This window comes from Portunus trituberculatus, chromosome 41 (assembly GCF_017591435.1).
Source record: "Portunus trituberculatus isolate SZX2019 chromosome 41, ASM1759143v1, whole genome shotgun sequence".
NCBI classification, from domain to species: domain Eukaryota; kingdom Metazoa; phylum Arthropoda; class Malacostraca; order Decapoda; family Portunidae; genus Portunus; species Portunus trituberculatus.
Genome location: NC_059295.1, coordinates 24,779,648 through 24,805,203, shown reverse-complemented (window position 1 = coordinate 24,805,203; position 25,556 = coordinate 24,779,648). Strand labels below are relative to the sequence as shown.

General features: G+C 38.0%; 1 protein-coding gene across 6 annotated transcripts in view; it reads left to right on the top strand.

Annotated features, from left to right (window-relative positions):
* Positions 1-25,556, top strand: part of LOC123516598 (PMS1 protein homolog 1-like) — a 46,002-nt gene that overhangs the window by 7,865 nt on the left and 12,581 nt on the right. For 4 of the 6 annotated variants that reach the window (XM_045276129.1, XM_045276126.1, XM_045276130.1 and 1 more), the window contains 7 exons: positions 9,626-9,790; positions 13,169-13,331; positions 13,700-13,808; positions 14,783-14,908; positions 19,192-19,332; positions 20,023-21,048; positions 21,352-21,589. In XM_045276129.1, the coding sequence (XP_045132064.1) occupies positions 9,721-9,790; positions 13,169-13,331; positions 13,700-13,808; positions 14,783-14,908; positions 19,192-19,332; positions 20,023-21,048; positions 21,352-21,589 (1,873 nt within the window). In that variant the 5' untranslated portion in view covers positions 9,626-9,720. Of the gene's footprint in view, positions 1-1,246; positions 4,382-9,625; positions 9,791-13,168; positions 13,332-13,699; positions 13,809-14,782; positions 14,909-19,191; positions 19,333-20,022; positions 21,049-21,351; positions 21,590-25,556 lie in introns of those variants that run through there. The other 2 variants (XM_045276131.1, XM_045276127.1) reach the window with 2 other exon arrangements.

Below are 25,556 nucleotides of genomic sequence, written 5' to 3'. Positions count from 1 at the left end.
CTGTCACACCTGACCAACATGTGGCCATTGGTCGCAGTCTGGGTGCTGCCTTTGACATTGATGAGGCTGATGGTGCTCCTGTTACAGAGACCTTAGCAAAGAAAATTGACAGAGTACATGAGACTTACCGTAGGTCAGTTGAAATGTGCTTAAGATTTTACGAAGCAAATCACGTCTGCTTGAAGCTAGCTTTCACATGAGATAGCACCTCGCTGCCCCACACGTCAGACTTTGAAGCGTACGACACTCCACATGATAGGTAAATCTCTCCTTAATCTAAATGTCTTTACATTGGATGAAGCACACAATGATGCATGGGGAGGGAGAGGAGAGCATGTGAAAGCTAGCTTCAAGTAGATGTGATTTGCTTCGTAAAATCTAAAGCACATTTCAGCTGACCTACGGTAAGTGTCATGTACTACTCTGTCAATTTTAAGTCAGCAAATCACTTGTCTGCTGAAGCTTCGCTTCCCCATGAGGTTTTAACCCCTTCGCCACAAGGGCGCCCCACCCCATGCCCCACTCAGTGTACAAGCTGAAACCTGTCGTGCGCGCTGCCACTATGCACTCAATTAACTCATGTTTTCACTCATTTTCTATGGTCATATGTCTTTATTTTTATGTTCAACAGATAGTAGACACCTTATTGAAGGTTATGGTAGGCTTCGTTTGTGTTAGGTTCGGTTGCCTCACATCGATAGCGTAAATTTAGGTTACGTTTACGCGTGTAAAAAAATATTTTATGGCCTGAATATTTCTGACATACACTTCATTGATGTATCTACTATATGCTGAGCAAAAAAAAAAAAAAAAAAGTTAAGTTAAAATATATATATATATATATATATATATATATATATATATATATATATATATATATATATATATATATATATATATAAATACAAGGTGCAAACCCACTTGAATGGGTGGAAGCGTGGGTTGCTGCTCGCCCGCCCTGCACACCACCTGCATCTTCCATTACACCACCAAGTACACCACCAGTGTTGCCTCACACCTTTACCCCAATTACGTAATTAGATTATGTTCTTTGCTCAACAATAATAATAATAACAATAATAATGTAATAATACCGTATTGTATTACCAATAGGCTATGTACTAATTTACAAAATAATAATATATATTATAATGCATAATTATATTATTATTATTATTATTATTATTATTGTACTCACATTCACTTGGGCGATGATGGGCTTGAGTGGCTTGGTGGGGAGGGGAGTGGGGGAGGATTAGTGGGTGCCAGTGCCACTGGGACCTGGCTGTGGCTCCCATGGCTTGGGCTTGGGCCCACCCCTGGTCAACCACAGGCTCTACATTATCACCTATGTCATCATCTGTGTCATAATCACAGTCACTCTCACAACTATCATCACTATCCCCTGGCACATATTCTGGGTCAGAGTCTGATGCTTGACCAGACATGGCAAATTAGTAGGGCAAAAAACACTATGGCAGTAAAATCCTCCGTACGCATGCTCACTAAGGCAAAAACAATACTGAATGCTTAGCAGGACATAATGAGTGGCTAATGAGTGATGACGTGTCATATGGCGTCACACCTATCTCAATGCCCATTGGCTAGAGGGGTATTGTAGGTGGAGTCATGCATGACTCACGTACATCGCAGGGTAGCATACAAGCCAAAGAAACAAAGACCCGAAATAATACAAGCATGTACTTGCCCCTATACGATTGTAAGGCGCGATATCGTATACGCGTACGAGGTTGTATGCGTGTAAGAGGGCCCATACCTCGTACACGCGTACGAGCTTGTATTTAAAGGGTTAAAGCCATGTGGGTGTCGTACCTTGTCATATGATTGCTTGCTTAATACAGTCAAAGTTATCTAGATAAGTGCAGACTGAAGGAGATAAGAAAAACTCTGGGAACAAAAGGTCTTTCATTGTGCAACCAAACATTTCCCAACAACGTGCACCCAAGGTTACCCTAACACTGCTTCTTGAAATTCATCCACATCAGGGACAATTACCTTATCATAATGTTTGGCAAATGTGGTTTCTTGAGACCAACCAGCTTTTGCCATAATGTGGGCCACTGGTACTGCCATAGCCCTGGCTCTTGAGGCTGCAGCTGGTCGCACGCTGCCAGCTGTGTACCTCGCTGCCCCCGACAAATCCAGCATTGTTCTGATCCATCTGGCTATTGTGTCCTTTGATACAGGTTTGTGTGGCTTGACAAAGCTTATGAACAACTGACCGTCCTCTTGTCCAACAGCCCTTAACTGTTTTGTTTTGGCAATGTACAACCTGAGAGTGTCACATACACAGAGGTTCGTGTCTCTGGTATAGGCTCTAAATCACACAAACTGAGTGTTACATTGTGGCTGGCATTGTTTGATGTTACCTCCTAACCACATGGTAATGGAATCTTCTTTTATGCTAGCAGGTGTAGAGTTTGGACACGGGCTGCCTGTGTAAGAGCCATAAGCATCGCTAGTTTCTGAGTGAGCTCTTTCAGAGTGAGGTTATGGGCGGGAGCCAGGTGTCAGAATACCTGGGTGTTGGTGGTCTCAGATGAAACACCCCTCGTAGTAGTCTGTTGACCATGGGATGGTTGCCTGCCCTGCAGCCGTCTACCACTATCCCGAGTGAAGAAAGGTCTCCCCTGGCAGTGTTGACGCAGTCATACCCGACTCCTCTGTGAAAGGTTTCAGATAAAAAAGTTATTATGTGGTTGACAGAGGGATTAAGGGAATCGATGTCCCCTCTACAACAAAATTGTGTCCATCTGCGAACATGGGTATAATACTGCTTTGGGTTCCTGGCTTCCAGGAGGCCATGATGAATTCCGTACCCTCAGTCGAAATGCCTCATTTTCGCATGTTTTCCTGGACACCAGGCAAGCCATCAACTTGATGTGCTGCATGATGGGGTGATTCTCTGCCGAAGAGGGATGAGTTAGCACATTGTTCGTCTTCGTGATGAGCAGAGGTTCCTTGACAAGCATGCAAAGAAGTGCCCCCATCCATGGCTGGGACGGCCACAGTGGTACCACCAGCCATCCTTTTGCTTGTTCTGCTCGTAGTTTCTGCAGGCACCTAGAGATCAGGGAAAATGGGGGGAAGATGTAAACCAATTCAAATTGTGCCCAACTGATAGAGAACGCATAAAAAAATTCTACCTCTGGGTCAGGTTTCCAGGAGCAGTATCGGTTTAGCTGTTTGTTCAACCGAGAGGCAAATAAGTCAATGCTTGAAGTCCCCAAACGAGACCAGATATCCCTAAAAATGTTAACATTTAGCATCCATTCATGTCTGTCATTGAATTTGCGAGAAGCTGTGTCTGCCATTATGTTGTGTTTGCCGGTGATATGAGAGCAGGTAATCCAAGCATCCCTGCCTACACATCATTCCCATATCTCAATGCAGATCTCATTGCAAATCTTAGACTTTGTGCCACCCATTTCATTCACGTAAGAAGTGGCCGTGGTGTTATAACAAAACACTTTGATGTGTTTTCCCCTCACCTCATGAGCGAATGACTTCAGGGTAAGGAAAATGGCTTTCAGTTAATGAGCATTGATGTGAAGCTGTAATTCATCTCTGAGCCACCTGCCACCTATAGTTTTGGAATTAAGGCATCCAGCCCAGCCTAAGTCTGAAGCATCTGTGTAAATTTCCATGTCAGGGGACTTACGACAAATTTTTCTGTCTTGCCTGGTAACGTTAGACACCCACCACCTAAGGTCAGCTTTCATATCCTCCGTGACTGGCATCCATTTGTCAAAATTACCCTTGTTGGTTTGTAATGCAGTTATTTTTGCAGTTTCAAGTTTTCTGTAATACAGCTTGCATTTATGTACTTCATTTGGATTGGTTGGGGATGAGGCTATGAATAGTCATGCATGACTTCACACAAGCTTGGCAGAAAGTTTGGAGGAATTATGAGATTGTCGTAACTTACCTTGGTAAGTGTGTGATGATTGGAGTTCCTCCTAAGCTGTGCTGCTCAGTTGTTGCGTGGTCATGCATGCCCACCCATCCCATTGTATTACTGTCCCTTGTTTGCTTGGGCACCTTTTGGATTTATTTCATGTTAGGTCTAAAGGAATGTTTGTTCATCTAAGTATGCCTTGTGCCTATCCTGGTTGGTTTACTGCTCATATCTGAGCTGGGACCATTTTTTGGCCTACCTCACTCACCTGTATGGGTTCAATTTATTGTTATAGAATTGTATGGTTGTTTTATTGTGAATATCCATACAAATCATCACTACTCATCCCCAACCTGAGACGAAATTTGAGCTCTAGATTCGTGCACCGCCAGTCATGCATGACCACGCAACAACTGGGCAGCACAGCTTAGGAGGAACTCCGATCATCGCACACTTACCAAGGTAAGTTACGATGATCTCATAATTATTTTTCATGGTGATTTGACACAATATTACATATTATGGAGGTGTAAAATGGTTTAATTTGATAACTATTGTCTGTTTAGTGGATGCTTTGTTAACTTATCAATTCTTTCTACATGAATTGATTGATTTACTGATATTAATTGTTAATAAGTATGAATCTTGCCTTTTATCTGAGTCCATTTGGTGTTAGTCACCAAAAGTTAACCACATTTTCATTTTCTATATTTATGAGTGAGTCTGTATAAATATTGCTCTTTTTTAACAAAATTGTTTACCAGAGTGTGAATGCACCAATGGACTGATTGCTATTGATTGCCCTCTTCCTGTACTGTTCAGCTTCATCCCATTGTTATACAATTAACTTTGAATATCAAATCCCTTCCCTCTTAACTTCTGAATCATAACAGTTATTTACTTTTTTTCAGACTTTTTTTTCAAAATTTGTATATTATTATTTTTGAGGTGATTATACTTTTCTGTAAAATTGATGTTTTTATCAGGTAGTTTTTTTTTTTTCCAAGTGATTTTATTTTTACTAAATTTGAGTACATTATTTTTTCTTTATGTGATGCTTAACTCTTTCTAAATGTGAATGTAGTTTTTGTTGTCAAAATTCTTATATCTGACACTTATAATACAGGAAGTAAATAGAAATTTGTCTTTTTTATGTAAGAGGGAGAACTATCAAGGGCAAAAAAATGAATATTAGAAAAAATAAAAAAAAATAAAGGCCCACTTGAGAAAAAAAAAAGGCCCACTTGTCATACTTATGGTATGACATGTGTTCTAAATGATCACAAATTGTGTGCCAGAATTTAGTAACAGGAAACTTAGAATCCTGGTGTAAAATTTGTGCTAAGGGGAGTGTCTGGTTTAGATCGGTGTTATCATATCTCTGGTAAATATGCATGAAACACTCTGATTTTATGTTGTGAAGTAATGGGAACATATACATCAATATTAGACAGTGGTACAGTGGATCCGTGCGTGCTTTGGGATCCGAGGGGTCTCCAAGCGCACGGGTTCGAATCCTGTCTACGGTCTGAGTGTAGGTTGGGCTTCCTCACTCGGGGGAACGGTTTCCTAGCGGGTGGGCTTTGAAATAGGAGGTACCCTTAATAAGTATCCCCTTTAGCCCATAAATTCCCGTGAAAAGCCCACATGGTATAAAAAAAAAAAAAAAAAAACCCTGCCATGCAATTACAATTTCAACTAAAACTTACGAGAGTGTTAGTCTGGCGTTGTTATTTGCTGCATTACCTTCATTTTCCTGTGGCAAAGATATGTTATAATACAAAATGTTTCTACTTCATTAGATTTTTATATCGTCTTTCGTTTTTTGTTTTATGAATTTTTTTCAGAATGTTTTTTTGTTTTTTGTTTTTTTTTTACTTTTTTTTCTATTACCAAAAAATATTAATACAAAATTCCAGGTCACATACATAAAAAAAATGGCGACTTGAATTGAAAGAAGAAGTATTCCTCTCCTTTCTAGTCTTCATTTCACTGAAATCAGACTAAAATTGGGCTCAAAATAGATTTTAGACGGGGAATAACTAATGTTTTGAGATACGGGCCAATAAAGTTTATTGATCGATCTCGATCCCGTTATAACACACTAGGAAGTTTTTTTTTCAGGTTTACTATATGTTTTTTTTATTATCTACAATCTCATAATACAATTAGATGTATATGAGGCTCCTAGTCCCTTCCTGTCAATGATATGTTGGTTCTAAAGAGACTTTTCTTCCGGACACATCAGGGTCAAAACTGTAGTCAAAGGCAGGATCTGGGCATGAATAACGAGAGAAAAGAAGATTTTTCAGCCTCCGTTTCGTCAGCATGGCAAGCTCGTTGTCACTATCCACATCTTCAATTCCTTTCTCAATATTTTGTAGAAGAGCTTCTCTAATTGTGAGTAATGAGGCCTTTTCTTCTTCATTTCCTGTCTTTTTTCTGCTGAGATGTGGTGGGCTGTGGTGTGGCGGTGGTGAGGTGACGCGAGGGTGTGTACTGGAGCATCTGAGGTGGCAGGTTCAACACGCTCTTTATTCTTTGCGCTTCCATACTCATATTCCAGGGGTTCTTACTCTGCTTATTCCTCTCATACACCTGTCCCATGGCTGGCAATAGGTGAAAAGCAGGATGCTGTAAGTAAATTATGTGGTGTTTAGCGGAGTGAAGGGTGAGTAGCGAGAGACGCAGCAACAACCTCTTACTCTGATAGATTTCCCCCTACTGAGTCTCACTGGTGTCTTGATTGAGGCCATTCATAGACTTTCTGTGTTGCCGTATCATGTCCACCAAAAAAAATTAAGATTTTTGCCTTTTCTTCCTAGTTTTTGAGGAAAAAAAACTGATTCTGCTGATGTAAACAAACACACGTGCTTGAGTTCAGGACCTTTAAATGCCATTTAAATGGAAACCAGTGCGTGTTTCGCCATAAAACTTTGTAAAATAATAGCTAACATGTACAGTTGGCGCCACAGGTATTGGCGCGGCACATTTTTCTCTTGTAACACTTAGAAAAATAATTAACAAAAATATTTAAGGGGAACCTACCAGCCTCTAATACTTTGTGGGGAGTCCTTTTCTCTTTAGACAACTTTTCAGGCATCGAGGAATGGATTCAGCAAGTCTTTGGAGCATGGAGGGTTCCAAATTGTCCCAGATGTCCTGAATCTCCTTCACGAGCTTTGGCAGAGTTGCAGTGTTATATCGCTTTATGAGTCCCTAAAGATTTTCAGTTGGATTAAAGTCTGGACTATTACCAGGCCAGTCCTGTATGTAGTACCACAGAAAGTACTTTGTTTAGCCCATTAATTCCTGTGAAAAGCCCACATGGTATAAATAAATAAAAGAAAAAAAAGTACTTTTTTTTAATCCACTACTACAAACTCAAACCATTCCTTGATTAATTTTGCTGTGTGTGCAGGGGCTCCGTCCTGCATGAACACCTCACTCTTGCATGCATCAAAGCAATCCTCCAGATGGTCACACAATAGTTCCAAATATCTTTCCTTGTTCACTGTATTGTTTTTAGGTAACACAACAAGCTTGTCCTTACCATGATACCCAAAGGTACCCCATACCATGACACTATCAGAGTGCTTGACTGTCCCCTGTGTGAACTTGGGATGGTACGGGTCTGCACCCTGTGGTAGCCTCACCTTACCTCCTTGGTTCCCAGTAACAAAACGTTGCCTCATCACTCCACAATACTTTCTTCCACTTCTCACTGTCCCACTTCAAATATTTCCTACAAAATTGAACACGTTTTTGCTTCTGTTTCTCAGTTAGAATGGGTTTATGTCGTGGCGCCTGATGCGCATAGCAGAGGTCGTCCTTGAGGCGTCGTTGGATTGTCCTAACAGACACGTTTTGCAAGAGTTGCGGGTTCTTTTCTTTTAATAACTTAGCTGTTATTCTAGGTTCAGCTTCTACCTGTTGCTGAAGCACCTTGAGAGTCCTCTTAGACGTTTTTCTAGCCAGTCCAGTCCTCTTAACATGAAGTGGTGGGTCATAGCCTCCCGCAGCCTTACATTTCTTTGTCTATCTCTGGACACTGCGTAGTGCTATGCCGGTCTGGATTGAAATATCCTTGTTACACTTTCCTTCCACACAGAGTGATGGTATTGCTGCAATTTGCTCCCTTGTCAGCTCAAGATCTCGTCGCATTATCCTAAAATAAAAAAAAGATAAAAAACACCGCAAGTTACAGTAGGAAAAACACGTGGGTCGTGTGACAAAAAAAATTGATGCTTCCACCATGAAACACAGCGGGCAACTGAGACGTTCATTCTCTGTGTGGGACTTAAGCTCCACCCATTCTACCTCATGATCGCATGCCAATACAATTGTCGTTATCCTTGGGTGTATACAATTCGTCACAGATATTGGTGGACGATTTTCGCGCCAATACCTGTGGCGCCGACTGTATACTTACCACATATGAGGAGTCTCGTGCTAAAGTAGCGTAACCGCCACCCTGACCGATTTGAGTTAGTACCAGTTCCCGGTAGATGGCAGTCTTGTACGCCACGTGACAACAAAGAAACACCTGATAGCCACCTCTATAACCCCAAGGCAGAGGGTTTAGAGTCAGGTACCAACACGCAATAAATGTGAGGAGGAGGTCTGAAATTTCAGAGTTGAAGTAGCTTATGAGCCACCACGAGCTAGCCAATGGGAACGCGGGTTGCAGGAAACCCACCGCTCGGCCAATCATAGCCACGTTACTATCCCACTTCTTCAGTCAGGTGGCGCCATTCTTACAACATGTGTTGCATCTCCCTGGAAACTCTCTCTGTTTTTAGCCATTTTTCTTGTGGATTTACCTGCCAAAATGAGTGACCAGAGTGGAGGGGAGGTGTCAGTGGTTAAGGCGAGTAAGCATAGACGGCCGGAGACGTGGAAAAAAAACGTGAGGAAGGCGAAGAGAAACTGAGGTGAGGAGTATGTGAGTCAGGGAGGGAAGGTTGTGGCGGCACGAAAGGTTGGCCCAGATTGTAAGTGCAAAAATAAGTGTTTTGCCAAGATTGGTGTTGATAATATTAAAGTGATATTTGATGCCTTTTGGGCCATGGACAGTCATGATTATTAATAATTAGATTTTTTAAGATTTGGTAATTTTTCATAACCTAACATGTAATTTCTAACATTATCCACCATTTTTTCATTGAAAAGTACATAATAGAAGTTTCTAACAGTTGATTCCTCCCTGGTTTGACATAATTTCTATTGATGGTTGGTGTTTCGAGTGATTTTTTTATTGTGAAAGTGGCATTTTTTCATCTCAATACCCATTTCATGTGAAGGCTGGTTTTAAAAGCTTTCCATTGGTGTATAATACATATGTTTTCATCCATTTTCGACCGCGTTATCATTGTCTAACTTTACGGGCGTTTTTCTTAAAACTATGTTAGTGGCGGTTACGCTCCATCAGCACGAGACGCCTCATATATTATTTACAACAAAAAACATTATTTTTCATTTTTTTTTCGGTCTCTAAACCAGACACCGCCCTTAAGGTGATAATGTCAAGATAGGGAAATTTTTTATTTTATGGGTCTATCTGTATTATATTAGTGTTCCTGATATTTTTTATTTGCTTTTGCAAAGAATAAACAAACTGAACCCCTGCTTAGGATTGATTTTGCTACTGTGAGAGATTCTTCTTTGTAATAATAATTTGGTTTTGAAAATTTTCTTACAAATCAGCCTCACTCAACACCTATGGCTTCCGAGGTGAGGCTCTGGCTGCTCTGTGTGCTGTGGCGGAGGTTTCCATCACCACCAAGACCAAAGATGCTGTGATGGGCCAGACATACATGTTTGATCACACTGGTACTGTGACATCTAAGAAGCCTGCACCTGCACCAAATGGTAGGCTAAACAAAATTATTACTGTGGTATGGCATAGGCATAAATATGCATGATAGATAATGAATCATATGTTGAAAAATGATGGACACATATATACAGTAATACTCCGCTTAACGAACGTTCGTCTAATGAATTTCCGGTTTAACCCTTATGTTCCGGCTATCGTATATGAACGATTGCATCAGTGCGACCGTAGTGACAGCGATCGTTCCCGTAATCAAGAATTTTCGTGCCTCATGTTTGAGCTCCACGTGCAGTTTCTAGAGTCAGATGGCGAGTAGAAGTATCTGGCTTCTTTTTCCACCCGTAGTGTTGCCACTAGCTCTTTATATTTAGGGGTAACAAAGCTATTCTCCCATCCTGAAGGCGACACTTGGCAACCCCAGTGACCTGCCGTGTCAAAAGCACCCTGATAAGAGTGAAGGGACGTCTCAGTTCATAACTCACTATGGAACAAGACAGATTATTTTTATTTAGCAGTGCTTCTGAGCCTGACTACAGTGACAGTGATTATGAGGAAGAAACTGAAGAAAGCGAAGACAGCAATAGTGAAGACTCGGAAAATGATTCAGAGGATCCACCCGTTTTCTCAGAACAGAGAGAAGACAGAGATAGTGGTGATGGAGAACAGACTCCAAACATCGTATTGAGAACCCAGAGTGGCTCACGGAGACGCAGGCGTACCTCTTGTGTTTTGGGAAGACGATCAAGGGGGCGTGTGTGTGTGTGTGTGAGAGAGAGAGAGAGAGAGAGAGAGAGAGAGAGAGAGAGAGAGAGAGAGAGAGAGAGATGATACCTACATGTTATTTGCTTGAAAGAGAGAGAGAGTGTGTGTGTGTGTTTGCGCGGTGTCATCGCTCACCGAGCTGTTTCTGCTTGACGGATCACACAGCGGGTGGAGAAGGAATCCTTGATAAGGCAATAACTAAACTTTCAGAGGTCACATGGAGCTAGAAAGTACATCATTGTATTCAGAATAACAAAAAGAAAATAATTATTAGTATTCAAACAGTTTTCTGACAATTTTTTTTTTTTTTTTTTTTTTACATTACAAGGGCACTGGCCAAGGGCAAACACAGTGTTGGAAAAAAAAAAATCCCGCTGGTTGCCAGGCCCTGTTAAAAGAAAAGTAGAAAGAGAAAAAACAGAAAAATCTAAAAGGAGGGTCCAGTTAACGTAAGAGGTGTCTTGACACTCCTCTTTTGAAAGAGTTTAAGTCATAGGCAGGTGGAAATACAGACACAGGTAGAGAGTTCCAGAGTTTACCAGTGTAGGGAATGAAGGAGTGAAGATACTGGTTAACTCTTGCATTAGGAAGATGGACAGAATAGGGATGAGAAGAAGTAGAGAGTCTTGTGCAGCGAGGCCGCAGGAGGGGGAAGGCATGCAGTTAGCAAGTTCAGAAGAGCAGACAGCATGAAAACAGCGGTAGAAGACAGATAAAGATGCAACATTGCGGCGGTGACTTAAAGAATCAAGACAGTCAGTTAGAGGAGAAGAGTTGATAAGACGAAAAGCTTTAGATTCCACCTTGTTTAGTAAAGCTGTGTGTGGATCCCCCAGACATGAGAGCCATACTCCATACACGGGCGGATAAGGCCCTTGTACAGAGCAAGCAGCTGGGAGGGAGAGAAAATGGACGAAGACGCCATAGGACACCTAACTTCTTGGAAGCTGATTTAGCAAGAGTAGAGATGTGAAATTTCCAGTTTAGATTTTTAGTGAAGGATAGACCGAGTGTGTTTAATGTAGAGGAGAGGGAAGTTGAGTGTTATTGAAGAAGAGAGGATAGTTGTCTGGAAGGTTATGTCGAGTAGATAGTTGTAGAAATTGAGTTTTTGAGGCATTGAACAAAACCAGGTTTTCTCTGCCCCAATCAGAAACAAGTGAAAGATCAGAAGTTAGGCGTCCTATAGCATCTCGCCTTGAGTCATTTAATTGTTGTTGGGTTGGGCGTCTGTTGAACGCTGTTGAATAATGCAGGGTGGTATCATCAGCATAGGAGTGGATAGGGCATTGAGTCAGATTTAGGAGATCATTGATGAATAATAGAAAGAGAGTGGGTGATAGGACAGAACCCTGTGGACTAGGTTTACCATTTTTACCTGTCATGGGATATTGGAAAATAGTTTAATCACCGGAACATAAGGGTTAATGTACTATATAAAGTTAGACTAAAAAAGTCCGCATAACGTACAACCACATCCGTTTTAGCGAATTTTCTGGGTTTGAATTTGCCGGGTGAGGGACCGAACACGGCAGCTTCGCTGTGATTTTCTGTCTCACAGCCTGTCTCTAGCGCTCCTGGAGCTGGATCCAAGATTCTTTAACAACCTCAGAGCAACCTTCTGTCGCGAAATGGCTTCCATGAACACTTGGAGGGATGGTGATGAGGTTGCTGGGAACACCACCTCTGGAGGTGGTGTTACTGTCTTATATATACATTTATGTTCACAAAACAACATTTCTATTAGCTTTTTACAAACCTTGCCCCCAAGAAAGGATTGTTTTGTAATGCTATAATGGATATCATATCTTAGTATTCATATACGCTCATGCCATGAGGATATCCTGGACTCCGTGGCAGTGAGTGATAGTGAATTACTAATGAAATACTCATGCCATGAGGATATCCTGGACTCCGTGGCAGTGAGTGATAGTGAATTACTAATGAAATACGCGGTATTTCATTAGTAATTCACTATCACTCACTGCCACGGAGTCCAGGATATCCTCATGGCATGAGCGTATATGAATACTAAGATATGATATCCATTATAGCAGGCAATAGAGGAGTGTAAACAAATTTAATATCATGGTGAAAGACAACACGCCAAGCTAAAAAAAGTCACAAGAAGAAGAAGCGGCCAAGTCACCGGAGTCTCCGCCGTCTGTGGCCGATCTCATCATCTCTGCTTTATTATTTGGTATTTCATGTAAGATTTCACTTTATGCATTACAAAACAATCCTTTCTTGGGGGCAAGGTTTGTAAAAAGCTAATAGAAATATATATATATATATATATATATATATATATATATATATATATATATATATATATATATATATATATATATATTTTTTTAACCCATGTGGTATGTAGGAGACCAACCCAGAATGCATCCCCCCTATTTCCATTATTTTCTATGGGAAAATTACATCTGCTTAACAAATTTCCGCTCTACGAACAGCTTTGACACCCCCTATCCTGTTCGTTAGGCGGAGTATTACTGTATTATTATACTGAATTGGGCATTTATTTTGAAATAGTCTTTAGTGGAAGCACTCATTTAAAGCATTTCAAATAAGGTCCATTATATAATACTACATATCATATTAGTAATACAAAAGTTATTTCATCCATGCATTGTTTACAGGAACATCAATCATGGCAAGAAACTTATTCAAAAACCTGCCAGTTCGAAAACAGTACTACAGTTCATCAAGAAGACAAAAGGAAGAATTAAAGAAGGTTGAGGATTTAGTGGTTGCATTCACACTTGCAGCCCCTGCAGTGCACCTCACACTATCACATGATAGGTATGTGTTTCTATTGTGATATAGCTTCTCTTAAAAATGGCAATGATATAGTTAAGTGTGAGTTGAAGTAAGAAAAAAAGATGACAGTAGAAACAGTCTATGGCTTTTCTTTCTGTGTCTTAAGAACATTAAATGAGAAAAATAAGGGCAGGTACAAGAAGCCATCAGGGTTGTGTGGCAGTCCCTGTATGGAGTCAGACTCTCATTGCTTTACTTAGCTACTCACATATTTGCATCACACATATCCTTTTCTGGATCTTGCTTTTAAAGTTTATGACTCATCTGATTGCTCACCCTTGTTAGATTACTGATAAACTAACCATTGAATTGTGAGTCTTGTGATACACATCATTTAATGCATTTTCCAGGCTTGCAATCATTCAGAAGAGTTCAGTCAAGAATGTTGGTGAAGTGTTGATGAGCACATTTCCAGCAGTGTTCAAGAAGTTAGTGTTGAGAGAGAGGAATATAGAAAATGTGAGTATTTCATATTGAGTTTTGTTTGTTATCATTATTCCTGAACAAAAATTTTAAGCATTTTGGTGTTTTGCAAAGTTATCAGTTGATAAACAAAATTTCCATTGATTCGGTTGATTATGATTGTAATTTATTTGAATGTCTTAAGTATTATGTTACATCCATTCAAGTATAGTAATATAGATGTATATAATATATATATATATATATATATATATATATATATATATATATATATATATATATATATATATATATATATATATATATATATATATATATATATATATATATATATATATATATATATATATATATATATATATATATATATATATATATATATATATATATATATATATATATATATATATATATATATATATATATATATATATATATATATATATATATATATATATATATATATATATATATATATATATATATATATATATATATATATATATATATATATATATATATATATATGATTATGTAGTGCATGGGGAATAAATGTAAGACAATTCCTATATAACAGTATTAAGATATTTGATTCTAAACTTGTAATCTTTTACTGCACGTCACTTCACTTGGACAGTATGCATGATACTCAGTCAACACATACAGAAAAGCAAAGGAAAACAATTATTTTTTTATTGAGATTGGTAAATAGAAACTATATACTGTGATCGATGATTTCTAAGCTGATGTATCTCAGAGGATGCATCACATTTTCAGAGAGAATGTTTTAAGGAAAGGTATTAACTGCAATGAATGTTCACTGCTTAATGTAAGTTTTACATCTTGATAAAATGACATTTTTGTCTGCTGCACAGTTATATATCTCATAATGTTTTACACATCAAAAGATTTACTAGAAAATCTTGATGGAGACAATTTATCTCTTTATTGATCCTGATGGCTTTGTTTTATTTGATTTTAAAATGATTTCTTTCTTTCCCTCACCTAAGATACATATCACAACATACCTACCCAGCTCAGGACCCTATGAGAATCCCAGCTTAAGTCGTGCTACACCTGATCGATTTTTTGTCTTGGTTAATCAACGGCCAGTTGTTCACAAATCTATTGAAAAGGTGCGTAATTGTAAAATGCAATTCATCACTTACTTTCTAATACACCCTGCTGCATTTCTGGACTCACTAATAAAGTAACTTCTTTTACTCTTCACTCACTATTTGACATTCAACTTACCCTCTTAATTGAAGATTCACACTTGTTTTTCATCTGTTTCACACAGGTAACATATCCAATCTCATGAACATTTTCCCAGTCTGCTTTGATCTGTCTTACTTATACCATATTATGCACTTTTATTGACCGAAACATGACAGGTTTAGACTGTAAGTATACCTCCCTCCTACTTTGTGTGATGTTTTGTTGTAGGGACAGTTGATAGAGATGGGGAATCACAGTCACTTTGCTACCTAAATTAGTTATATATGGTATGCAGAAAAGTGGATAAATGTCATGAGCCTGAGCCTCAGGGCCTGTATTTATAAGACTATGATTCGACATAAGGGAAACGTAAGTCCACAAGATGGCAGACACCATGACTTACATGAAACATAAGTCTTATGTCTCACGTTAGGTCATCATAAACTCGCATTCCCGTTATGTTTGGGTGGGAGCAAGAATAGCATTGCTATGTTGAATCATAAAGTCAACATGGTGGAGGCAGCAGGACAGAGACGACGCCACCTGAGAAGTTTTCGTGATCGTAGAGACGTGTTGGCTGAACTAAGTGACTCAGAACTGATAAGAGGTATCAGTTAGAGCATGCACCCAAAATATATGGGGCTGACATGCAAGGATTCTTAGGGAAAGTGAACTCTAGCAGGGGTGTGAGGGAGACGGTGACAGCTGGATGCCGCCTTGAGGGGGACAGTGGTTACCCAAGTAAAAAGTGGCTTCTGACACTATATCTTCGACCTCTGCCTGCCCCACACTCCAACTACAATAGGTAAGTTTTGCAACATTAATATTTTTCATATTAGACAGTTTGTTTCATTCATTCCATATTGCACATATACTCTTTAGTCTCAGTGAGTTTAGTGGGTTAGATTAGGGTGCTATTACATCTCATGGCATAAAGAAAAGTTCTCAGCAAACTAGTTGCTTACATTATAATACAGTGGTACATATCTTTACCACTGGAAATTGTTAGCTCCTAAGACATTAGTTTTACCAAATTTATCATTAAGGTAAATCAGGTTAGGTTTAGTTAAGTTAGTTTAGATTAGGGAAGTATATAGTTGGTTTGATTAGATTTAGTTCATTGTTAAGGTAGATTTAGTTATGCTTAGTTTGGTTACATTAGGTTTAATTTATTTTCTTACCAAACTTGTCATCAATGCTAGGTAAGGTTTAGTTAATTTCCTGTCAGTTTGTTAAGATGGGTTAGGTTAGGTTTAGTTAAGTTAGGTATAGCCAAGTTTGGTTTATTTATTTATTCATTTATTGTTATTGTCATGTGTGAGAATTTTTATTTTGATAATTTTGATGTGCTTTGAATGAATCTAGTAACCATTTTCATTGCAAATCAATGTTTTACATGTTTGGGGTGATTAAGAAAATAGAAAAAAGATCTTCCTCCCCAAAAAGTAGTTATATATATATATATATATATATATATATATATATATATATATATATATATATATATATATATATATATATATATATATATATATATATATATATATATATATATATATATATATATATATATTATTTTACTTGTTTTTTTTTTAGTTAAATCATCACAAGCATATTTATTGCAGATCTATCTCACTATCTATATAAGAGGTAAACAATCCTTTCAAGCAGGAAGTATCTTGCTGCCCCCATACTCCTCATACACAGTGTAAGTGTATGTGGTGTGTGTGGTTGCCTCATTTTTGCTGTCCTCCTCCTGGAGGAGGGTGTTGGCTTTGTCTATACATAGATAGATAGATAATGTCCTTACACTTCAGTTTTAAAGATATTTTATATGCTCTTATTGATATTTTTAGCAGTAGAGTTATGTACTGAGTGCACTTGTCATTAAGACACATTCATGTGTGGATGCATTTCTTGTGAGCTGCCATTTCCAACCTTCCATAATTGAATATCAACATAGGAAATTCTTCATATCAATGAGACCCATCAATTTGATTAGGTTAAGTTATTGGAAGTTATACTCTGTTAGTTTAGGGTTAAAGTTAGTTATGTGTAAGGTGGCAGAAGTTGTCCTTTATACCTGGAAGCATTGAATACAATAAATGGATAGTTTGTTGCCTATGTTTCTCCAAACCTAAGCAGGGTGTTTATAAAGGAAGACAGGTGGGCATTACTGAATGTTTGAGGAGAGTGAATGTGAGGTATGAACGAAGTGGTGTGGTGTGCGGCAAATGATAAAAGCAAAGGAGTGAAAAAAAAGGGTGTGTTCTCTTAATGTCACCTAGAATGTGGAAGGATATAGATATACAAGGGTGGAATGGTTAATACTTTTCAAAACCAAGATGATCCATATGTGTATGGAATGATTAACTCACTCAAATTCTTGTCTATGTCATCAAGGGGCTTGGGAGGTGGACCACCTCCTACATCAAATAGATCCATTAGTAAAGTGGCCACTTATATTCAATGCTTCACTACTAGCTTTCATAAAGCATAGCAATGTAGGCTTTCCTATCCAAAAATGGGGGGGAAATAATGATTAGTTTATTAATTAACACTGCTGCTTATTGTGCTTGCCTAAATATCTCTTACTTAAGTACCTTAAATAGGGTTGTGCAAGAAATGCCAGTATTACAAGTGCACATTACAAGTGCCAATACAGATTGTTACACCTTGTCATTGTGAATATTTCTATCCCTAGACACACCTTCCATATCAACATTGGAAATCATTCTTCAAATCAGTGTATCTTAACTGACATTGTTAGTTTAGGATAAGTTAGGTCATTGGAAATTATTCCTCAAATCAATGTATCTTAAGTGACATTGTTAGTTTAGGATAAGTTACGTCATTGGAAATTATTCTTCAAATCAATGTATCTTAAGTGACATTGTTAGTTTAGGATGTTGGGTCACTTAATGTTGCTAGGTTGAAGTTAACAATGCAAATTGCTTGCTGACACAACAGTTGCTGCTTCGTTTCCTCATCTGTGGTGGGTGTGATACATCCATCATGTCAGTAGCAACCAACAACAAAACGAAGTAGCAGTATATGCGACTACACGTGCGTGGATCATATGCTGTTTGTTTACATCGGGTGAAGTGGAGTCAGTGGACAGAGACGCTATTATTGATTATGTTCACCTTCAAATATACCTAAATTTCATATATTGTTAATCTTATTAATACAAAAAAAGCCTCAGACATGTTCATTTGTTCAAATCATCGTAACTGTATTAGTTTCAGTCCATAAGTTTCACCACTATGTTGCGGTTGGCATCCCTGCGCTAAGTCGAGCTAATGATGAGGGACTACTGAGCCATAACTTTGCCACCTATGTCGCATCATAGCTACGATCGCTTATGTCATGACTTATGTCGCGCTAACGAAAGTTTTATAAATACGGGCCCAGGTCTTACAGCTGACCATAAGCTCATATATAAGGAAGTTCCATTCATACCATTCTTCTTGACAGGATGGAAACAAAAGTATGTTATCTTATTAACTCCTCTCTGACTGTCTTCAATCTCTTTCCCATTGCTCCAGTGTTGCAGCTCATGCTCTTCTGATCCTACTGTCTGTCTTCCATTCCTGTAACATTATTGTACAAAGCTTTTTTGTTTTTACTTCTATTTTATCCACTTCTCTAATGTGAAAGTTAACCATTATTCTCAATAATTCATCTGACAAACTTTTGAATTCTTTACTTGCTTCTGTATTTTCTCCTTTGACTTTAACTCAGAATGAAATTTTCAGCCCTCCCCTTTTTTTTTTTTTTTTTTTTTTTTTTTTTTTTTTTACTTGTGCCTCAGTGGGTCTTATTTTTAAATTTTTTGTGTACAGTCAACCCTCGGCTATCGCGACTTCCGCTATCGCGTTTTATTGCTATCACGCACCCATGAAAAGCTGCTAAAATTTCATTATCGCGACCTCAGATGCCTGCTATCGCGCGCCCAGCCATGACGTCATGGGATATCTGAGCGCTCATTGGCCAAAACCACCTTCCCGCCAAGATCAATTCGGCTATCGCGTTTTCGGCTATAGCGATGCTGTTTCGGCCCCAATTGGGCGCGATAGCCGAGGGTTAAGTGTATACCTTATTTGTTTATATATATATATATATATATATATATATATATATATATATATATATATATATATATATATATATATTAAAGAGAAGTGTTTCCCATGGGCAGATGGTGAAGGCATTCTACAGCCAAAAGGTACAAGGCAGTCATGGGCGATATCCCTTGGGTGTAGTGAGCTTGTCTGTGCCTCCTGCTTCTGTGGATGTTAACTTGGAACCCAACAAGACCAAGGTATTACTTAGGAATGAGGTATGTAAGATTGGTGTGTTTTAAACACCTATTCAACATTGCATACTGTTATTGTAGAGGTTCTCACAAAATTACCCACCTGTCTTATGTGTAATTGCTGGCCTGATATATTGGTATTATAGATAGGTTGATCTTATTCATATAAAAATTAAAGAGCAAGTCCTCATACTTCAAAGAAGTTAAAAGTAATTCACTCCTTGTCGTTAGATAAGCCATGATAACATTGTCATCAAGCAGTGTGAGGGTTACAGGTGTCTCAAACCCTCAATCTCTTATATATGATACATGAGTATTTATGTTGTAATGGATTTATTGCATATTTTCATTAAAAAAGCACAACAATCTTTTCTTTCACAGGTCCGCAGTACATTTTTGACATTTAATCTTTGTAATGTTATGTTATAGTTTGTAACCAGATCACAATAGAAATTAGTTTTATTTCATGTTGTTGAGTCACATAATTGTTTATGGAATATGTTCAGTTGTATAAGATTATTTGTGTAGTACCTAAATATATATAGCAAACTCAGGTCCTTATTTTTTGTTAGTATTATCTTTGCAGTCTATATTAAGTTGTGTAATGAATATATGCCATGTAATTTGTGCCTTTTTCATGGATATGTAAGGTAAAGGAAGTTTGAGTTTAAAAGCTGAGATAACTATTTATGAATTGTATGTTTTGTCTTACAGAATCTAGTACTAGAAACAGTACAGGAAATCTTGAGTGAATTGTATGGTCCACTTGAGCAGCATCCTAAGAAACCTAATAATGACGTAACATCTGACAAAATGGACGTCATTACATGCACCTTTGGAAGTCTTCAAGAAAACTCAGGATTGCAGGCAGAAGAAAATATTTATAATGATGAAAATGAAATTAAGGACTGTTTTGTTGACACAAATGACAAAAGAGGAGCGGTAGTGTTTAATGGAAAGATTGGTGCAGCACACACCAAACAGACCACTTTTGGAAGTGTTGGCAGAGGTATAACAGTTTCAGGTATCATTAGAGACAGTGAGAAATGTGGTAGTGCTCTTGAGAAGGATACGTGCAGCAAACCTTTTCAAGTAAGACAAATGGAAAAAGAACAGAAAAATACTAGTCTGACTAGTAACAAGACTGTAAGCAGCAGTGCTCTGTTAACTCTTAATCACAGAAATGCTGAGGAAGAATCATGCTGTGGAAAAAATAATGCTGTCTGTGCAAGCACTCCTAAGGATGCTGATGCTTGTTTTCCAACCATATCTCAAAGTAGTATTGCATCTGATGATGATTTTGAAAACTTGCTACATGAAAATGATTTGAGTGCTACCAAAGGATTTGAAAAAGAAATATCAGGGATTGCATCTCTCCCACTTTCTTGTATAGCTGAGGTGTGTGGAAGTGGTTGTGTCAAAAAGAATAATGCAGCTTTGGAGCAGAACTGTCAAAATGTCCTTTCTAAATCAAATTTTGATGAAAGCAAGCTTCATGAATCTTTCACAGGATCAGATGGAATTCCTGTTTACAAAATTCCCCCTTTACCTCCATTGAAGGAAACAGAAAATGAACAGGTAAATGACAAATCAGAGGAGTTTAGTAAACAAGAGAGAGATCTTTTTAGTAAAGAATCACTGGAAGACATTTCACCATTGCACTCTGGCCCTGGGGAAAGAGAAGGAAGTGTTGGAGGAGCTTGGAGCAGAGGCATGGCAGTGGAAGGAAAAAACGTTCAGGTTTGTTCTCAAAATTCTCTCTCTCTCTCTCTCTCTCTCTCTCTCTCTCTCTCTCTCTCTCTCTCTCTCTCTCTCTCTCTCTCTCTCTCTCTCTCTCTCTTGCAGTGGGATGTTAAAGTAAGAGAAAAATAGGAAGAGAATAAGGATAAAACTGTATAAAGGAATAGAGACTATTTTCTTGCAATTATTAAGCCCAATGAGTGTTCTCAGGAATAGATGTTGGACATTAATAATTGATAGATGGAATATTATCTTTTGTAAGTGTAGGTATTTCAAATTGTTTTTTTTTCTTTTTTTGTACAGACAGTTCAGGTAGTCAGTACAGCAGCTCTTGGATCAAAAGTTATGTCAGGCCAGGCTGCAGCTAGGACAGCCAAACGTCATCTACTACCTCGTGAAGCTGGCAGCATGTCAACTACACCACCAAAGAAGACCAAGATAAATTCTTTAGCTCCAGCTCATTATGATCATTCTCAAGGAACACCACTGAAAAAACCCTCAAGCCCTTTTATATTGTTTGCTAGAGATATTCGTCGTCAAGGTGAGACATTTTCACTTGTAAAGCTGGTCAAGTTTGACAGTTGATGGTTATCCCCACCACCAGAAAAATTAATCTTGTGATGTATATTCATGTTTACTTTTTGCAATTTTTGTATTAGGAGATCCCTTCAGGAATGTATCGCTCAGATAAATAGAGAAACATCTGTGTGTATGTGTATATATATATATATATATATATATATATATATATATATATATATATATATATATATATATATATATATATATATATATAGCGGTACCTTGCAATGCGAGTTGCTTGAGATATGAGTTTTATGAGGTATGAGCTGTGATTTGGTCCTTTTTTTTTTCTTTTCTTTTTTTTTTTCTTTATTTCTTTCTTTATTTGTTTGTTTATTTTATTTAATTTTTTTATCAAAATTTGAGATACGAGTCATGCCACTATAATCAGCAGCTCAGCACATCGGTCAAGCCTCAGCTGAGCTAGCATCTTCGTGCTTCCCATGGATTTCGTGCATTAAGATTTGCCTGTTATCATTTTCACACTATTTACTGACCTTTTTTATTGTCAAAAGAAAGTGTAGTTTTAATATATGTTTAATGTTTACATGTGAATGGTGCCTGCATCCTTTCCTTCCTCCTCCTCCTCCTCCTCCTCCTCCTCCTCCTCCTCCTCCTCCTCCTCCTCCTCCTCCTCCTCCTCCTCCTCCTCCTCCTCCTCCTCCTCCTCCTCCTCCTTTAGCCAGTTAGAAGTAGTTACCAAACAGCCTCGAAAGGACCAAGAGGTCTGTTGCTGTTTGGCTTTCCTTTGTATTCCTCCTGCTTCTCCTCCTCCTCCTCCTGCACCGTAAATATTTGACATCTCAAAATGAGGGTGATAAACTTGAATATGATAGACTTCGGCGTGAATCAAAGAAGCTCGTTAAACAGAGCAAGAAAAACCTTGAAATGTATATTGCAAGCATTGCCAAATTCAATCTCAAGGAATTTTACAGTTATGTTCGAAATAAAATAGTCATTACATCTCACATTAACCAGATCTATTTAGATAACGGTTATCTTGCCACTGAAGAAACTCAGATTACAGACACACTAAATGATTATTTTGCTTCAGTCTTTACAAAGGAAAACATTCACATAATCCCTGAACCACCCCTTTATTCCAGAACATAACCCCTTTAAGTGTCTGTGATATTCAAGAAGACAAAATAATTAAAGTAATTGATAAAAATGAACACTGACAACAGTCCAGGCTCAGACCATATTGCACCACACGTCTTGAAAGAAGCTAAATTTCAAATATGTAAACCTCTTTCATTGCTTTTCACCAAGTCACTTACGCGTTGTAAGGTTCCTAGGGATTGGAAGTTAGGAAACGTAACCCCCATACATAAGAAAGGCAACAAATCACTCCCATATAATTACAGACCCATCAGCCTCACATCTGTAGTATGCAGATTAATGGAAACTGTAATTCGCGATAACTTAGTCAACTTTCTAGAAATAAATGATTTTATCAATAACTCACAGCACGGCTTTCTTAACAGACGTTCTTGTCTGACTAATTTTGCTTGACTTCCTTAATGATGTTTTCACCATGTAGGACGAAACAAAGGCAGTAGATGTTGTGTATCTAGATTTTCAAAAACCTTTTGACAAAGTTCCTCATAAGCGGCTACTAGGTAAATTGAAGTCACATGGTATAGATGGAATACTCCTCAAATGGTTTGAAGACTGGCTTTCTGAGAGAAAACAGCACGTTGTTTTAAATGGTAAATTTTCAAAATGGTGAGAAGTTTTAAGTGGTGTACCACAGGGATCTGTGCTCGGCCCTGTTCTTTTCCTTATTTATGTTAATGATATCGATGAGGACCTCATCTGTAAAGTATCTAAGTTTGCTGATGATACTAAAATAATGAATAAAGTAGTCACGTCAGAGGATAAAAGAAAACTACAATCAGATCTTGACCACTTAGCTACTTGGTCAGACAAGTGGCAGATGAGCTTCAATGTAAAGTGTTGCACATTGGTAGCAATAATGATCATACCGATTACTCAATGAACGGTTCCGAGCTTCTTAAGGTTGACTTGGGCATTATAGTTACCTCAGACCTCAAGTCAAGTAAACACTGCTCGGAAGTCGTTAAAACAGCAAACAAACTGGTTGGGTTTATCGGTAGGACTTTTCAATTCAAATCAGAAGGGGTAATTCTCACATTCTTTAATGCACTCGTCTGACCTCAACTTGAGTACTGTGTCCAGTTCTGGTCACCCCACTATAGGAAAGATATAGACAACCTGGAGAGATTCCAAAGAAGAGTCACCAAGTTGATCCCACGACTGTGAAACAAGCCTTACGAGGAGCGCTTGAGGGAACTCAACATGTTCAGTTTAGAGAAGTGATGAATGCGAGAAGATTTAATTGAACTATTTGAAATTTTCCGGGGCTTTGATAACGTAAATGTAAACAACTATCTCACCATTGACAGCTCCAACACCACTAGAAATAATGGTTACAAGATAACAGGTAAGCATTTCAGATCAGATTAGGCTAAACATTATTTCTTCAATAGAATTGTAAATGTTTGGAACTCTTTCCCAGCACATGTTGTCCATAGCAATACAGTTGAAACTTTTAGAAAAAGGTTGGACATTCACCTTGCATTATCTCCTCAAATGACATACTTTGCACCTACATAAGATTTTTTTTTTTCTTGTTTAGTTACTGTGCTAGATAGTATCACTTCTCTTTCAATCTTTCCTATCACATCTTTGACTTTCTCTCTCCCTGTGGCCTCTTTTCTTCTTCCTTGAGCCCTGATGTCCTTCAGCCTTTAACTCGTAGAATCTATAGTGGTAGCATAAGCACACAGACAGCCTCGTTAGGCCCAGTAGGGTTGTTGCTGTCTGTTCCTTCCTTTGTATTCTTTTGTACTCCTCCTCCTCCTCCTCCTCCTCCTCCTCCTCCTCCTCCTCCTCCTCCTCCTCCTCCATCATTAGCCAAAAAAGTGTCTCCAAGGTAAGAACACTAAACTTTTGTAGTTTTTTTTTGTATATTTTCATGCATTGATAAAGTTATGCATATTTACATAACTGACAAGGTAAAACAAATTTCTCCTGTCTTTGCTTACCTCCTCCATCAACACTTATCACGGATGGGAGGGGAAATTGTAAATAAATCTCTATGCCAGCTACGGCGGTATGGCCTCTCTCTCTCTCTCTCTCTCTCTCTCTCTCTCTCTCTCTCTCTCTCTCTCTCTCTCTCTCTCTCTCTCTCTCTCTCTCTCTCTCTCTCCTTAAAACTTCAAGTTTTCATTGAATAATGTTTACGGAATCGTCATTGTGCTCTTCACTGATTATTTGAGTAGCCAGTCTTCTGTGGTTGGCTATATTTGTACACTCCAAGTGATTGACAGTCCCAAGTGAGGGTTGGGAATGTAGTAGGGTAATGATCCATGGAATATACTCTCCAAGATAAATATACTTTGGAAGAGTGGTTTATCTAAATATACTATCTTTTGTTATGTTTTATTATGTTTCTGTGCAATGATTATTATTTATGAATACCATTTTCGTACCTGAAAAAACGTAAAAAAAATATAGGTGTGCTCTTTTTAGAGAAGTTGGAACAGATTAATGGTATTTCCATGCTTTTCAATGGGAAAAAATTGCTTTGAGATACGAGCTTTGTCATGGAACAAAGTAAACTCGTATCAAGGTACTATTTTATATATATATATATATATATATATATATATATATATATATATATATATATATATATATACATATATATGTAACTCGATTTACGCGATAGATGCGTTCCAAGAGGCATCGTGTATATCAAAATTAACATAAAACAAACATGTAATTCTCATAAGAGAATAGATAATAGGGGGGGATGTGGGATGTTGTCTAAAAAAATTCGTACAAAATACTATATTAATTTGGCTAAATTAACATGTTTTTATTATTTACCATTATAA